An 18,626-nucleotide genomic window follows, 5' to 3' on the forward strand; every position below is an offset into this window, starting at 1 on the left:
TAATCTCGGGTTATTGATATTATTGTTATGGTGCCGTGAGTCTGGAGTCATCCTGGTTGAGCTTGTTTAGTCCCTAAATGGCTCCAATGTTTTGGTAAAGAGCTGGTTCTGAAGCATCTGTCTCTTTAGCTCATTGTGGCTAGTACCGAAAGAGATACCCCAGTCACCTATGAAGGCCCTAAGGATTCAAGTTGATGTGGAAAAAATTAAAAGCACTGTCTAGAAAACTCTGCCACTGGAATTGGCCTAGCAAAAGAGAGTGAGAGAAAAAAGAAAGGTCTAGAAAATTTACTTTCTAAATAACCAAATCTCAAATAAAAGATTTAGCAATATATTTTTTAAATGAAGTTCCTGCTTAAATTTGCCTTAAATTTATTCTTGGCCTATTTAAGTGGCAATGGCAGATTCAAACAGGCAGTGTGGCTCCAGAATTTTTTTTTTTTAATCACTACACTATACTATCTGGGTAGTCTAAGCAAAAGGAAGAATACATTCCAAAGTACAAAGGCAGGAGAGTATAGGGTATGTTTAATTAGCAGTTCGGTTTTTAACAGAATGCAGATTACAGGTAGGAGAATAATAGGAGGGAAGGGCAGAAAATTAGGTTGGGGTTAAATCCTGAAGGACCTTGACTGTCAGGCTCAAGATGAACTTTATATCAAATTTACAAATAAAAGATAGTCCTACAAATAACACTGCATAGTTCATAAAAAGGCATCTTGCTTTAATTTTTCCGATGTTATGTATTTGTCAAATGAACTTTAATATGTTTTTAATAGTTTAACAAATTATCCTTAATTTGTTAGACTTCTAAAAAAGCTAGTAGAATCTTCATTTCCATTGAATTTAGAATATAATTTTCTAAAAATTCAGATCGTTGTTTTTCTCTTTTGATACTTTGAGTTCTTTGATTAGTTACTTACAAAGTATTGCTGATTCTTTTGTTTGTCAAAATACAATATCAACAAGCTTGTCGTGATTTATTATTTTGTGTTTATAGATGATTATTATGGTTGATATGGCAACAATTATTTTTGCTGGAGTGCCAATTTTATTATGATATTTCTACTCCAATTTAGCTAAGTATGAACCTATGCCATTGTATGCCAGCATAATTTGGAATTTAAAAAGTCTGATTCCTAATATACTTCAGATATAAACAGCATACTTTTGAACATCCTCAAAGTATTAAATCTTCATATTTTGAAAGTAGATGTGATATCTAGATAGATCTAGAAATCACTTGGAGACAAATCTGATGTGTAATCACACTAAGTGATACCACAGTGATACCTGTTTTCTTGGTGATACATATGAAGGCAGTTCCAAAATATTTTGAGCATTGATAGCATAATTTACATCAATGTATAACCTTCCAAAGTGACTATTTTCAAATCAACATTCGTATGAATTTAGTCATGCTTCATTCAGTATTCACCAACTGCTGACTACCTGCCAGCTCCAGTTACTGAAGACGCTCAGCCTCTAGGTGTAGCTTCCCACCGCCCACACTGCCCTGCCTCTTACCAAATGAGAACCAGGCGAGAGCTACTTCCCAACTGATGGGGATTTAGAATTAATCTGCTTTTCCTAAATACAGTATCCAGTGTACTTACTGAACCACAGCCTTCCTTCGTAACCTCCACTGGGACATTAGAAAGCCTCTGATGGAGTGCCTGTTTCCTTTTCTCTTTTATAGCTGTGATGTTGAGCCCAGCCTTATTCTGAACCTTCCTCTAGCTGCCGACTCCCCCATAATACTCAAGAACCCCTGCCTCCTATACCCCCACCTATGGACCAGGATCCTACTTTACCTAAATAGGCCTCCCTGTAACCATGGCTATTCAACCTTTCTGCCGAAACACTGCTCACGTCCTGAAACTCTCGCTGCCATGTCACTGCCAAGCCCATGAGCACGCGTGAATAGCAGCTCTGATTGCTAACTCAGATGCTATATTTGGCACTTCTGAATACCCTTCTTCTGGGTTAGTTCTACTGGTTCCAGTTTCTTCCCTTCTCACCAGCCCACCATTAAGCTCTAGCAAGCCTCATCATCGTGTACCTGTGGGTGCTGTCACTATGTGCCAAATAATAATGATATGTTTATAAAGCTTTTCATATTTCAGCAAACTCTTTTACCTATGGTGCATAATACGGCCATCACAACAATATTGTAAGGTAGGTAATGCTGGAATAGTAAAACAATTTGGGCTATATTTGTTTTTTAAAAGTCTCATTGTACAATTTCAATTCAAAATACCATTTATATCATTGCATCTGATATCTGGATCCATTTTTCCCTTTCACTGTCAAAGGTAAAAAATGTTTCAATAAACTTTTTGCTTTTAATGTTAAGTAAATATTTAATGAACACATAATCATCTAGGACTTTAAAAATATAAACAGAAGCCTCTTTGTTTAATTTAATGTGTCAATTATTCATTTCCATAGCAGACTACCAGACCATACTGTGAGAGAAGACTGTTTTAATCGGCTCTTATTTCACCTTTTCCAATTTAATGAGTTTTCAATGTAATGAGTTTTATCGTTAAGTTATTCGACATCATTATTAGTTTACATGATGTAGCCCAGAGTCACAGAGCTAGGAAGTAAACGATAGATACAAATCTAAGCAACATCACTCCAGAGCCCTTACTCTTAACCACTATGATATACTTGCCTCTGTGCTAGATCTATAGGGCAATTTAACATTTGTTTCATACCCTTGACATCTCCGATAAGCATTCAGATCAGTTTTCCTTTTAAAAAGGAAAGTCAAGATAATGGTGAAATATAATAGTAAAACAAAAGGTTTGTAAAACGCCATTTACATGCAGATTGATTTTGAGAGGTGATTGTACCAGCACACTTTTGAGAATTCCTTTGTAGTACTGTTCGAGGCACAACACAAAAATTTTAGTGGATCATTTAATAAAAGTACTAAAGAAAAGCTTCCTGTGAATTAATTTTCTAAAATAATATTCAAAAAATATCAGCAGAAGTGTAGAAAAGATTCCTATTATATTTATGCCCAAATCACTAACAATAGGCCTAATTCTACAGTCTTTATTCAGGTTATTCATTAAAGTGTGACACTCCCAAGATTTTTAAAGATCCTGAATTCCTACTCCAAATATAACGGTAGAGATTATTTAAAAGACGGATGTCTGGTTGGTAGGATTACAAGTAGTTGTGATTCTCTTATTTCTACTTTTAATGTATTATTTCCTAAAATTTCCACAATAGACATATATAGTATCACTATTATAATCAGAAAAAAGCAATTTATTTTGTGTGAACTTTCACTAAAGTTAATGAACCAACCCACTGGAGGTCTCAAACAGCGATATAATGCAAGGCATCATCAAGGGTTGATTAAAATTTTAAATAAAGCAGAAGATACCGGCCTGCCTGAGGCAAAAGTGTGAAATGAGTAAAGTTCCTTGAGATATTCCCCCCAACAAACATCCTTTTCAGTTCACTAAATAGGAATATACAAGCTAGACAGCATATATTAGTCAGATAAAAAGGTAGTCTACAAAAGTATGTTTCCAAATAATAATGTACATTCTACATGACACTGACAAACCCTTTCTCTTGGAGTAGAGTTTAAGGATGTACATTTTTAACTAACTCCCCAAGTGACCTTTAAACACACTAAAATCTGAGAACCACTATGTAGGTGCTCAAGAAATGCTTGTTAGATTGAGCACGAAGTTTTAATAAAGCAAGCTGTATACTTGCGTTTACTTGCTGCCCCAGGTCTGTGAGTCAGCAAAATGCATATATTTGAAGGAGTTTACAAGGATTTTCAAGGAGGAATGAGAAAGAGATAATGGAGTGACCCAGGGAAAGGAGGGAGATATGACAATTTAGAAAAATCTTCATGTCTTAAATAAAATAGAAGACTAAAATACCTCTTTCTATTATCTTCTTCCTCAGAATATGGAATCTGAAAATATGGAATCCGAAAATATGGAATCCGAATATATGGAAATGGAAACCATTTCCTCAGCTTCAGCTCTTCAGGCTCTCTCTAAGCTGCTTTATCCGGAAGAGGATGACTTTGAGTCCGGACAGGTGGTTGTATACTTACAGATGAATTAGTTCTGATCACACTAAGTTGTGAAACTGTATTTGAACAACTTGTTCCAACCTTGCTGTGGGAGCAGGGCTCTGTCATCTAATACATTCACAGGAGGTTGCAGGACTGATTATGCATGAGAGTATAACCTCTAGTACATTTCTAGCAAACATAATTATATTTTTTCTAAACTACCTGAACACTGAATAGGAAAATAGTTCTGTAACTATGGTAGCAATAGCCACATTTCAAAATGTTTGTCATTTATATTTATGGCCAAAGAATGCTTGACAACCATTACAAAGAGTGATAGCTAGGATTTTTAAGCCTAGACAATATTTCTATAAAACAAATAATTTTAATTAGACAATATTAATTAGGCCTCCAAAACCCTTAATTTTAAAAAATTTGTCTACACATGAAAGCAGAACAGAAAATATTTTGAGCCAAATAAGGGGACAGACTAGCTTCAGCCTATTAAAATTGACTTCCGGCTCAGATAGAGCTGTGGAATCTAATTAGTTGAATAGCATTTGGGGTCAGGACAGGGAACCTCAGGGAGGCTTGCAGCAGCAAGATGGGCTTCATTTTGGGTAGGAGAGTTGCATGAATTGACCTTTGGCCATTCCACAGTCACTGCCAGTATGCTCAGAATACTCAAAATACTTCCATGTAACCCCCTGCTCTCCATTCTCCTCCTCCTTAGATATTAGCAAACCTTGGCTATCAGACTGCCTATGTGAAGGCAAACAAAATTTGCGGCAGAAGTTTCATACTATAGGTGCTTCCCTGGTGGCGCAGTGGTTAGGAATCTGCCTGTCAATGCAGGGGACCGGGGTTTGAGCCCTGGTCCGGGACGATCCCATATGCCGCAGAGCAACTAAGCCCGCGTGCCACAACTACTGAGCCTGCGCTCTAGAGCCTGTGCTCTGCAACAAGAGAAGCCACCGCAGTGAGAAGCCCGCTCACCGCAACAAAGAGTAGCCCCCACTCCCTGCAGCTAGAGAAAGCCCTCGCACAGCAATGAAAACCCAAGGCAGCCAAAAATAAATAAATAAAATAAATAAAATAAATAAATTTATTTTAAAAAGTCTCGTACTATAGCAGAATATATCAATTTGCTTTAAACTATTTTAATGTTCTTTGTTATCATGACCAGTTTACCATGAATAAACCATCTCCCATGAACATACATATCAATTTTCTCCTCCCCAAATTCTTTTTTGCCATAGTGTGGAAAAACAAGTAGTATAATCTAAATAGGCAGCCAATCCAGTGTCAACTAGATTGACACTGGATTGAGCTTCCACCCTGCAGGAAGAAGTTATGTGGAACAGGGCAGAATCAAGTAAGACATGCAATGGAAATAAAATTTGTAGAGGAGGGGAACTGAGTCAGCTTGGAGCCAGGATTAGGAACCAAGAAGTTTTAGTCAGGGAAAATTCTTAGTAGAGGCCAAAGAAGGAAAGAAAAAGCAGGCCATTAGTAACAGCATTGAATATATACAACAAATAGGACACAGAAGAAAAAGTTAAGTGCAATATATCAATAAGTTTGGGAAGGCAAACTCGTTTTTGCTACCTTAGCTGAAATAGAATGATAAATCCTGGGAAAGGTAAAGTTATGTCATATAGAAAAAGTATAGAAAAGGTAAAGTTATGTCATATAGATAAAAGTATGTCATATAGAGAAACAGCGATGTGGAATAAAGGGAAGTGGAACTTGTAACTAGAACAGATTCGGAGATAAGAATTTCCCCTGGTTACAAAGCCTCTTTCCTTTGGCATTTATGTATGGAGACGTTTATTTGCATCTAGAGGTGTTTCCAGGGGAAAGATGAGTGCTTATGAGAATAGAGAGACTAGAATCATTTTACCAAATTGTACAATATATAGAGGAAAATTACTATAATAATGTATGATTCTGTATATCTGGGTTATAAGCAATTTCGAGATAATTTGTCATTCAGCCACCACAGTACAGATATCATTAGAGGATATAGAATTGGGGTATCAGAACAGTGTGAGAAAAATTAATGTTTCTAATGAACTATTAAATTTTCCAGGAGAGCAACGGCTTTTCATTTTTTAACATGTATTAATCTTGGGAACTGTAGAACGATTACAAGAGCGATGTGTTTTTGAAAATACACTCACTGAAAACAGCATTTAGAACTGTTGCATACACATTGGTTTATTTACACTATCCCCACCAAGAATTGTTAAGAATATAGGAGATTGGGACGAGAGTATGTCTGTTGTCTCACGAGGGGATCTTAAGACCTTGGGAAATAAGGTTTACCACTCTGCACAGACAACGTAACAAGGATGTTCTAACTCTCTTACATATTGCAAAGTGGCATGAATTGCAATGATAAATTGCTCAGATAATTGGATGTAGATTCATGGTAGAGGCTGAAATGATATTCTTATAGAAACAATTGCCAGATGGTTTTTAATGTTTTTATTATCCTGATCCATCTTTTCACTTGAAAATTTTATTTTTAATCATTTATTTTCATTAAATTAATAAACTGAAACTCCTCCTCTGTTCTGATATACTGATCCAATCATCACTGTCCATGGAGAGCATACCAATTTTTGTCAGGAATGTTCAAGTTTTTATTTCTATGGATTTTAATTTGCTGAGGAAGGAAGCACTCAACAAAACAAGAGGCCCTCAGGTTCCAAAAAATGCTTTATCCTGATTGACTATTAGTAGTATTAATATTCTGGTGATTAATAACTTAAGAAAAGCACTGCAAGTTTACATGACTTTAGTGATTTAAAAGAAAAAAATGTACAGAATATTGTCTTGGGATTTTCACATAAAAATGCCGGTAACACCTTACCAGCAGACATAGCACTTTTGAAGCACCTTTTGGAAAGCAATAGTTACTGTCTCAGAAACCTTTGAGATGTTACAGATTAATTTATAATTTATAGCTGTTGGAATAATTTAGCATAAAAAAGACACAGATGAGCTTTTCCACCAGCTTTCAAGGACAGACCCTATTCCTCTTGCCCAAACAGGACATTATAACTTGTGTACCTGTCTGAAGTCTTGGGAGATAAGGGCAGGGGCCTGGAAAAGGATACTTGGAGGTGCTAGTTTGCCAGGACCACGCAATAAGAAGTTTTGATTGCCAGCAATGGAGTGAATTGGAGCTGCAGAGTCTGACATCAGCAAGAACAATTAGTAAAAAAAAAAAATTGGGATTTTCTTGAAGTAACAAAGAACTCCTGACAGGGACCAATAAGATGGTAGCCGCTATACTGATGGTGTAATGTGTGTTATGCTTAGCTGAAAAAAGAAAACTGTTCTTCTACTGGTGAGACAGGGGCAGTATGTCTGCTGTCCCTGTCCCATACAGGGGGTATGTCTGCTCGTACAGAAGATGGCAAAATAAACCTGAACTTGCATGAAGACTGAAGTGGTTCAGCATCTATTTGACACTATTAATCTGGCGTTGCTGTTTAAATCCACTAGTTCAGTGTCATGAGGTGATGGGACGAAGAAGTATTTCATATCCACAGTGGAAAGAAGTAAAAGCTATTATCAAGACTTTTTGCAGTACGTGGGCCTCTCACTGTTGTGGCCTCTCCCATTGTGGAGTACAGGCTCCGGACGTGCAGGCTCAGTGGCCATGGCTCACGGGCCTAGCTGCTATGCGGCATGTGGGATCTTACCAGACCGGGACACAAACCCGTGTCCCCTGCATCAGCAGGCGGACTCTCAACCACTGGGCCACCAGGGAAGCCCTATTATCAAGACTTTTGAATGAGTTGTTTGATGTCTAAATACTTAGACTCTATTTAGTGGTTTGTTTTTATTTCTATAAAACTTTCCCATACTTCTGTCCCCCATCTAACTATGACCAGACAACTGCCAAAACCCAAAGGGGTTGATGCTCTTATTCTAACACATGGTTCTAACCTTCAAAGAGTTGAATGTGGCTCATTCCCCTAGCCCCAAGAATACATGATTCACTGGGCTGGAACTGGGGATTTAGTCTGATCAAAGATCAATTCTGCCTTGGGGTCTATTAAACCAAATACTTTTTGAAAGGACGAGGAAAACACATTCAAAATAATACTTGACATCTGTCTCTTGGTTATATAATAGCAATGGATAATGAAACTGGGAAGCTTAATGAAACTGTAGACAGAAAGCTTATCAAATTTAAAGTATCACTGGTCGTGCAAGTTATACAAGTAGTAATTACAGAATGTTGGACATTTTTTCCTCTCCTCCAGTCAAATAGTTCATCTGAAATGGGTCCTGGGGATATTGGACCACCAAAAACAGAAGCGCTTAAAGGTAAGTTATTTAATAAAGCATATAGATCAAAATAATCAGTATAATCTTCTCTTTGGGAGCAAAATGATAGGGAGAGTAATACTAACTAACACTAGCACTTATCAAAGCTGAACTCAAATAATTGTGGGAACGATGAACAACTATTTACATATAAAGATATTGTTTTTACTCTAGTGTTGCAGGTAAGTTGTTTTTCTAGTAATGGAAATTAATTTGCCTTGAGTTATGCACATTTTTGGGCATATTTCCTGAGATGGAAAACCAGGAAATTCACATGTGGTTAGATAACTTTTTTAGTATTTAGGGTCTAGGTACCATGACATTTAACTTCTTCACGTTCTGTGCTGCTATATTCTGGCAATTTCACAGAATTCATTAATTCATTCAATAAATATTTGTTGAGAGCTAATTATGTACCAGGTAGTATGATCATCTCTGAGACTACAATGGAGATCAAAATAGAAAGGTTCCCTGCCCCCGTTGAGCTAATAGTCCTTTGGAGAACACAATGAAACAAATAACTACACAATTTTATCTTAAGTTGAAAAGCTTATAGATTAAAGCCCATGGGGTGACTTATAAAGTCACGGGTCCAGTAAACTAGAATAAATATTTTTTGGGTGTTTTCCCAGTATTTTGGCCTATACATTTTCACAGAGTTGAATATTTCGCACATGTTTAAAAATGTAGAAATCTGTAATTCCGTTGGTCGTGATCACAGTTACCAAAGGGTGGACAGGGAGAGGAAATGAAGTACTCTCATCAATTTAGGTAATTGTAAAAGATTCTGTCTGGAAAAATGTTTAATAATGACTAAAATGAGGTCTGAGTGGACAATTTTAAAATTTCAGTTATTGTACATACTCAAGAGTCTATTTGCCTTATTCAAGAGATATTCACTTCACAGAAGACTAGTTCAAATTTGGATGTATTTCTGTGCTGCCTGTATTTCTGATAATGTAGGTCTAATAATCTCTAAATTCTAAGAACAATGAGTCATATGTAAAACATTATATATAAATCTGTAATTATGCTTTACAAAGCCCATGCTAGATGGAAGCAGATCATTTCAAATGAACTGGCAGAATTGAAAACCTGACAATCAGGTGCATTTCTGGGAATGCTTAACAGTAATCAAAATAATGTTCTGCACCTAATGTGGGTCTCCATTTGCTGCCGCAACAGTTGGAACAAATGCAAGCTGGGATTAAGCATGCCTATTTACTTTCTCTTTTTTTTTTTAAACATCTTTATTAGAGTATAATTGCTTTACAATGTTGTGTCAGTTTCTGCTGTATAACAAAGTGAATCAGCTATACCTATACATATATCCCCATATCTCCTCCCTCTTGCGTCTCCCTCCCTCCCACCCTCCCTATCCCACCCCTCTAGGTGGTCACAAAGCACTGAGCTGATCTCCCTGTGCTATGCGGCTGCTTCCCATTAGCTATCACCACAAAGAGTGCAAGAGGGTTCCCTTTTCTCCACACCCTCTCCAGCATTTATTGTTTGTAGATTTTTTGATGATTGCCATTCTGACTGGTGTGCGGTGATACCTCACTGTAGTTTAGATTTGCATTTTTCTAATGATTAGTGATGTTTAGCATCCTTTCATGTGTTCATTGGAAATCTGTACATCTTCTTTGGAGAAATGTCTATTTAGGTCTTCTGCCCATTTTTGGATTGGGCTGTTTGTTTTTTTTTTGATGTTGAGCTGCATGAGCTGCTTGCAAATTTTGGAGATTAGTCCTTTCTCAGTTGCTTCATTTGCAAATATTTTCTCCCATTCTGAGGGTTGTCTTTTCGTCTTGTTTATGGTTTCCTTTGCTGTGCAAAAGCTTTGAAGTTTCATGAGGTCCCATTTGTTTCTTTTTGTTTTTATTTCCATTTCTCTAGGAGGTGGGTCAAAAAGGATCTTGCTGTGATTTATGTCATAGAGTGTTCTGCCTATGTTTTCCTCTAAGTTTTATAGTGTCTGGCCTTACGTTTAGGTCTTTAATCCATTTTGAGTTTATTTTTGTGTATGGTGTTAGAGAGTGTTCTAATTTCATTCTTTTACATGTGGCTGTCCAGTTTTCCCAGCACCACTTATTGAAAGGCTGTCTTTTCTTCATTGTTTATTCTTGCCTCCTTTCTCAAGATAAAGTGCCCATATGTGCATGGGTTTATCTCTGGGCTTTCTATGTTGTTCCATTGATCTATATTTCTTTGTGCCAGTACCATACTGGTTTTGTGCTTTGTTTTTGTGCCAGTACCATACTGTCTTGATTACTGTAGCTTAGTAGTGTAGTCTAAAGTCAGGGAGCCTGATTCCTCCAACCCCATTTTTCTTTTTCAAGATTGCTTTGGCTATTCGCGGTCTTTTGTGTTTCCATACAAATTGTGAAATTTTTTGTTCTAGTACCGTGAAAAAGGCCTTTGGTAGTTTGACAGGGATTGCACTGAATCTGTAGATTGCTTTGGGTAGTATAGTCATTTTCACAATGTTGATTCTTCCAATCAATTGAGGATGATGTTGGCTGTGGGTTTGTCACATATGGCCTTTATTATGTTGAGGTAAGTTCCTCCATGCCTACTTTCTGGAGAGGTTTTATCACGAATGGGTGTTGAATTTTGTCAAAAGCTTTTTCTGTATCTACTGAGATTATCATATGGTTTTTATCATTCAATTTGTTAATATGGTGTATCACATACTCCCTCTGCTATATTTTTGGAAGAGTTTGAGAAGGATAGGTGTTAGCTCTCTCTAAATGTTTGATAGAGTTCACCCATGAAGCAATCTGGTCCTGGGCCTTTGTTGGTTGGAAGATTTTTAATCACAGTTTCAATTCCAGTGCTTGTGATTGGTCTGTTTATATTTTCTATTTCTTCCTGGTTCAGTCTCGGAAGGTTGTGCATTTCTAAGAATTTATCCATTTCTTCCAGATTGTCCATTTTATTGGCATAGAGCTGCTTGTATTAATCACTTATGATCCTTTGAATTTCTGCCAGGTCAGTTGTTACTTCCCCTTTTTCATTTCTAATTCTGTTGATTTGAGTCTTCATTTGCTCTTTCCTCTGCTGCATATTTCTCGTCTTCTCATTTTGCTTAACTTACCGTGTTTGGGGTCTCCTTTTCACAGGCTGCAGGTTCGTAGTTCCCATTGTTTTCGGTGTCTGCCCCCAGTGTCTAAGGTTGATTCAATGGGTTGTTTAGGCTTCCTGGTGGAGGGGACTGGGGCCTGTGTTCTGGTGGATGAGGGTGGATTTTTTCTTTCTGGTGGGCAGGACCACGTCTGGTGGTGTATTTTGGGGTGTCTGTGAACTTATTATGATTTTAGGCAGCCTCTCTGCTAATGGGCAGGGTTGTGTTCCTGTCTTGCTAGTTGTTTGCATTGGGGTGTCCAGCACTGGAGCTTGCTGGTCGTTGAGTGGAGCTGTGTCTTAGCGTTGAGTTGGAGATCTCTGGGAGAGCTCTCGCCATTTGATATTACGTGGAGCCAGGCGGTCTCTGGTGGTCCAGAACTCAGCTCTCCCACCTCAGAGGCTCAGGCCTGACACCCAGCTGGAGCACCAAGACCCTTTCAGCCACACAGCCAGGTACATGGGGATTTTTTTGTCTTTGGGAAGTCTGATGTCTTCTGCCAGCATTCAGTAGGTGTTCTGTAGGAGTTGTTCCACATGTAGATATATTTCTGACATATTTGTGGGGAGGAAGTTGATCTCCACGTCTTACTCCTCCACCATCTTGAAGGTCCTCTGAATGGTTAAACTTTACTGCTACTATTGGAGGGACTCCTGAGGAGGCAGGGGGTGGCTGTGGCTCACTGTGGGGACGAAGACACTGGCAGCAACTGCTCTGGCAAGTACTCATTGGTGTGAGCCCCCATTTACTTTCAAACATTTAAATATGACATGTAGAAACCCCAGGCATGTGCTCAGTTGACATAAAGGACAAATAAGAGAGATTTTCTTTAGAGCCCATGTCTATATGAGGAAAATAATGGATTAAGAATGATCATTGTCTCTACTGTTTTCAGTTTCTTTCACTGATAATATTTTTAAAGAACTATGTCAGGCTTGCACGGAAAAGGTATCAAGGGACTTTTAAATAGTAAAACACAAGGCAAGATAAAGTATTTCTATCCAAATCAGATTGATTGCATGTTTGATTTGTTCTTTTATGTAAAAATATTTTACGTATGATCCTATTTGTTTCTGAAAAAATGTGTAACATTTCTTTGCATATATGTTGTATATAATATATATTTTATACACAATGTTATTTTATGTACTAAATATTTATATGTTTTATATGTGTATATACACATACATGTATATATATTTCTGTAGATATAGATATAGATATAGATATACACACATATACAGAGAGAGAGAGAGAGAGAGAGAGAGACTGGAAAGATGTACACCAGAATGCTATCATTGATCATCTCTGGGTGGTTAGATTGTAGATTATTTTATTTTCTTCTTTTTGCTTATATGTCTTTTCCAAATTTTCTACAATTATTATTACAACTCTTCAATGTATTGGCTGTGTGTTGATTAAAAATTTAAGTCAATTGTTACGAATTTAGCTTCTCTGACCAAAAACAAAGCTAGCAATTACAAATAGAAAATATTTCACTTCAGTGATCCCAAACTTAGTGTGAAGAAGAACAGGAGAAATTTCAAGGGGTAAAACAGGCAAAAGCTTCAACTTCATCTTCCCTTTCTTCACAGTCATCCCTCAAACAAGTGATGAAAATAGTGAGCACATCTGGAATCCGGAGGAGGTTCCAGAAGGGGCAGAGCACCATGATGTGTGGGATATTAGAGAAACACCAGAGTAAGTCAAATGAAGCCAGGAACATGTTTTTTGGGGTTTAAGTTAGATGTGTCATCTGATACCAGTCTGTTTTTGACAAGATTCATAATGTAACTTCTACCACATAAAAGTAAGACTATGGTGACACACAGAAGGCACGTGTAATTGTTGAGTTTTTTCCTTCTAGAGCAGAAACAAATATTAAGACATAATACCTTTCTTTCAGTTATTATCTAACAAAAAGTGAAAAGTAGTCATTTCCATTATCAATTTATATTTAATATCATTTAGTTGTATAATGTGGAAGTAACAGTGGGTAAAACCAGCCCATTAAATTACAAGCATTCATACAAACTAAATTATTATGCCATGTTTTTGTGTCAAAGACTTACTTTTAATTACTCAGTGTTCCACAATTTCAGTAAAAGGCTATGTTCTGCCACCAATTATCAGCTGTTACCTGGACTAATTTACTAGTTATTTTAGGATTATGTTTAGTATATTTTGCAAGCAGGATTAAAGGCTTGCTTTCTAGTCTTTTAGTAGAAATTATAAATATGAATTTTAGAATTATCATAAAAAGCCTTTCGTACTAATAAGTGAAATCACTCATACTGTTAAGGATTAAAGTGTGTTTACACACATAATTGAAATTAATGATTAAATACACTAAGCTTTAAATATGTATTTTAAAATAAAATCTTGTTTGAATATTTAGAATAGCTTGAAAAACAAAGGCAATATTTATTAAATTATAGTGTGCTTTATAATGTCTTGAAAACTTCTATGGCAAATGACCTGAGAACTTAGATGCTTCTATCTTCTATGTCAGTTCTGAAAATAGAAGCAGTGGGAGACTGCAGTTAATTAAGTAGAAAAAAAGTATCCAGCTTTCAAATAAACAATGTAAAAAAAAGTAAACCTCATAAAAAAAAGGGTATTTTAAAACGTTTCTGTCTGCATCTTAAGTATGAAGGGAGTGAATCTCAGGTTATGTTTATACAGTGCCCACACATCCCTATGAAAGGTAAGATTTAAGTCATTCATTTGTCACATAGTTTAATGAATGTCAAACATCCATATGTGGCAAGCTCCAAATCTGAGAAAATTTTAATTTTTCATCCTGATGTTTGATGTTCTGTAGAAAGAATATCCTTCAAAGCTTTAAATGAATAAGAACTCCAGTCAGGATATGAAGAAAATTGCTTTATAAGATTTTTTAATCTCTATTTTCTATGTTATGCAAATACATTTCGAACTGTCCCAATTGGTAAAGAAGAAAATGGGTAAAGAAGGTGAACAGGCAGATCACAAAAGAAGAATCACAAGTTACCAAATAAAAAATAATAAGGGCGTGAGCTAAGTCACTGGCCTTGGAGAGAAATATGAGGGTCTTTATTTGAGAGATATTTGAAGGAAGATTTGGTATTTGATTAGATATAATGAATGAGAGGAAAGCATAGCTAGAGCAAATCCATGTGGGAGTCCTGGGCATATAGATCAATATCTTTCTGTTTTGTTTTAACTTGGCTTCACCTTTGTGAATACCTGGTAGCTGTTACAGTCTATTAAGAAAAAAGTGTCCTATCTCAAATAGCTATTTACTGCTAGCCCTATTCCAACTCAGAGAAGTCCCTTTTTCATCCTTGGGCATTCCTATTTGCAAGTGGTCAGAAGTTCAATGTCTCCAGATACAATTTTCCAACCGCCTACTATATACATTTGCCTGGATGTCCCAAGGCACCTCACACTCCACACACCCTAAACCAAACTCACCATTTCCCCTCCACCTACATTCCCAATCACAGTTAGTGGCTTCACTGTTCACCCAGTCACCCAAGCGAGTAACCTCAGCATCATCTTTGATGCTTTCCTCTCATTCATTATATCTAGTCAAATACCAAATCTTCCTTCAAATATTTGTAAATGTTTACTTACTTCATTCCATCTAAAAAGATAGGGTAGGGACTTCCCTGGCGGTCCAGTGGTTAAGATTCTGTGCTTCCAGTGCAGGGGGTGTGGGTTCGATCAGGGAACTAAGATCCCACATGCTGTGCAGTGCGACCAAAATAAATAAATAAATAAAATTAAAAAATAAAAACATATAGTTCATTATGGCTGGGGGTTTCTATAAACCACTCTATCCCTGGCGTCCCAAATTTGGGGGCAAGGAAAGATTTATGAATTGTCATGTGTGAGGTGAAATACCAGGAAAACCTTTCACTGAACTAAGAATTCTGTAGGACTAGATTCTAAACACTATAGTTGTACCGGTGCTGACTACACTACCAGTGTTTCTACTGTAGAATTTTTGAGGTAGAAAACACAATAGAGATCATTTAGTTCAAACCCACCCCCTCCCATAAATTGTACAAATCCGGAAGCTGAGCACATGAGTTTGTGACTTAACCAAGATCACACAGTTAATGACAGAAAGAGTACTAAACCTGGATTTTCTAACTCTACTCTGAGGCTTAAATTTAACAGAGGAATGTTTCCATCTATCCATCAAACCCTGGATTATGGGCTCACTATTCTTCTGAGCCATTGTTTTCCAGGAAAGGACCTTCCTTTTTTCTTCTGCTTTTACTCTTATTAGAATCTTATTAGAAGTTCCCTCAATCTATTTTATTTGTATAGCCCTGAAATAGTCAAGCTTTATTTTTAGAAACCAGTATACACAACATAAATCCTGACAGTGTTAGGTATTTTTGACTGAATTTCTAGACTTTTCTTCCCTTATATTCTGCTACATGCCTGAAAAACTGCAAGCACTTTATTTATTTTGTCCTTTTATTTTTTGTAATAGCATGTCCTCATAAGTTTCTAGTTTTCTGCTCTGTGACAGGAAATTGCTCTTTCATTTGAGTCTCTATATCACTGGCTTTTTTTTTCAGATATGAAATTGTGTTCAAACAGCAGGTGGGAACTGAAGATATGTTCCTGGGATTGACCAGAAAGGACCCTTCAACTGCGTGTTGTAAGGATCTATTGGTAAGCCTCTCCCCTCTTCCCCATTTTCCATTTGACCATTATAGTTAAATTGACTGTTGTATACATAATACCATAGGCAAGGCTGTAAACCCTTTAAAAATAGTGGTTGCTATGTTTGAGGTACTAAGGGAATAATAGGATAGACAGTTTAAAATTGGCAAACATGTACAAAATAAACTAAGTTTACACATGTGGGTAAGATTTACAAATAAACAGAATCATATGACATAACGCACTACTTCTAGTCCTAATAAAACTGCCCAATCTGGACTGAATTTTCTTTCATCCTAGTTCTGTCCCATACATGTCATCTGATTGGTTATTAATTTCTGATGAGTGACAGTCAATCAAAAAGTAATATTTCCTTCCCTGAATCGGTCTTATCTCTTATATCTGTATTTCTTTTAATGACTCAACTTACATTGGGGGACATAAAAGGGGATTTTTTCTTAAATTTTGGATCTGAACTACTGACTTAACACTCTCAGAAGACATCCAAAATGTTACTTGGCTCCCTTATCTGAATGACACTACAGCATGTTGAAGAGCATCCTTTGCCAAGCCACTGTTTCTGTATAATAACAGTAGCGATACAAACAATATCAATAAGACTTCCTTACTGGGCCTAACCAAGAGTGTGGAATGCAACTCACTTTGGCAATATACACTAGTAATTCTGGTGTTTGGTGCTGGGAATTTATTTTTTGAGATCAGGGGCTGTGCATCTGTATTTTCCCCTCCCTCTTTTATAATACTCTACAACACAGAGTACTGAAGTACCCATAGGAGATGCTTAATATTTTTCCTGAAGCAAAAGGTAAATGCATTCTCTCTTTTGCATAAACTTCAGGCTTTCTCTTATTAGCAAAATCTAAGACATTCAATTGGATCACATAACATAATAGGAATAGCGTCTTTAAGGACCTCAGGAGATTTTTCAAACTTAATGAGTTAAGGTTTCAAGTGATCTTGAAGTAATTAGCTCCCAGGGTTTTACCAGTAATATTCAAATTTCTCTCTCTTAAATGACTGTAAGATTATGTTTTTGATGTTTAGTATTGCGGATTACTCTAAACTCTAAAGAAATTCTAGGCCCTTAATAAATAAAACTGTTGTGAGCCTTTCCATTTCCCTCATGCAGCTTGCTCCCAGCATTTAGTAATAAAGGTGTGCTGAATGAAGAATCTTGGAAACTAAATCACACCTCAGAGTAGGAGTACACAATTTATCTAAAACTCAACATGTATGTACAGAAAAAGGCTTGATCCCTCCCTCTAATGAGCTTATAATTGACTGGGGAGACTAAACTAACATAAATGAACCCATTTTATTATTAACAATTAAACTCAGTGTTGACAATTTTAAGTTTGCCAGGAGTTCAGATGGTTTGGATAAGACATGGACACCTTTGAATGCCAGAAACAGATGAAACATTTGTTGGTGCCATGGCACTTCACCACATGTATAGCATTCTTTTTCTCTTTCTTTTTCTTCATACATTCAATCTTTAAATACTACTACATACCAGACACTGTCCTAAGTACTAGGGATACAAAGACAAATAAGAAACAGTCAATTACCCTCAGGGAATTTACAGGTAATGAGATGAACACCTAAAAAGTCATTGCAGTTCACTATGGCAAGTACATATTTAGAGGCATATACCAGGTACGTGGTGACATGAAGCAGAAAGGGCAGAAAGGGATTAAACACCAGGTGGATAGGATTTCTCCAGTGGACAGCATTCCAAGAAGGGCATTCCAAACAGAGGTAAGAGCACATGGAAAGGTATCCAGGCATGAAATAGCATGACCTATTTGGGTAAGCATTGAGTGTAACAAGAGTAAAGAATAATTGTGGACAGTGGTGTACTGGTAAGCTGTCTCTCAAAAAAGAAAAAAGAAAACAGATTTGCAGCTTGAATTTTATCCTATAGGCATATTAATGATGACACCCACTGTCATTGCTTAACCCTGCTGGGAAGACTCCGACTGCAGAGGTTAATGACCTCATCTCAGACATTTCTTGCACAATTTTTAAGCTTATTATTCCTGTTAATAATATGGCATTTTTTCAACTCTAAGACATCATCAAATTGTAGATGTGCCATTTGTTTAGTAACATAGGAAAAATAGGTATACTACTATATTAAATATGCATTGTGTGATTCATCCCAATAACAGAAACATAAAAATGTGAGGAAAACTGCACCTTAGAATTGGCTAAATATGTTATTTGGGTCCTGGACCTGATCTCTATGTAACAATCTGACCCAGAGACTTTAAGAAGAAGCCCTCTGCTTAAGCTGAGGAAGGTAATAGGAACACAAACAATCTGTTTAAATACAAGAACTGATTTGGGGTTTAAAAATTTACAAGAACCACCTTTCCTTTACCCTCCCCAGACTCCAAATAAGAAAGCAAG

The 18,626-nt window shown here is 36.7% G+C and overlaps 2 protein-coding genes across 2 annotated transcripts in view; one reads left to right on the forward strand and one right to left on the reverse strand.

Annotated features, from left to right (window-relative positions):
- NUP62CL (nucleoporin 62 C-terminal like) overlaps window positions 1-1,911 on the reverse strand; it is a 43,632-nt gene extending 41,721 nt beyond the window's left edge. Inside the window, exon 1 of the mRNA XM_024738144.1 lies at window positions 1,815-1,911. Within this exon, the coding sequence (XP_024593912.1) occupies window positions 1,815-1,911 (97 nt within the window). The remainder of the gene's footprint in view (window positions 1-1,814) is intronic.
- Window positions 1,912-3,936: 2,025 nt separating this feature from the next.
- Window positions 3,937-18,626, forward strand: part of DNAAF6 (dynein axonemal assembly factor 6) — a 33,093-nt gene continuing 18,403 nt past the window's right edge. Inside the window, exons 1-4 of the mRNA XM_024738138.1 lie at window positions 3,937-4,080; window positions 8,341-8,404; window positions 13,124-13,229; window positions 16,106-16,202. Coding sequence (XP_024593906.1) covers window positions 3,946-4,080; window positions 8,341-8,404; window positions 13,124-13,229; window positions 16,106-16,202 — 402 coding nt within the window. The 5' untranslated portion in view covers window positions 3,937-3,945. The remainder of the gene's footprint in view (window positions 4,081-8,340; window positions 8,405-13,123; window positions 13,230-16,105; window positions 16,203-18,626) is intronic.

Source organism: Neophocaena asiaeorientalis, unplaced genomic scaffold (assembly GCF_003031525.2).
Source record: "Neophocaena asiaeorientalis asiaeorientalis breed wild unplaced genomic scaffold, Neophocaena_asiaeorientalis_V1.1 scaffold444, whole genome shotgun sequence".
NCBI lineage: Eukaryota > Metazoa > Chordata > Mammalia > Artiodactyla > Phocoenidae > Neophocaena > Neophocaena asiaeorientalis.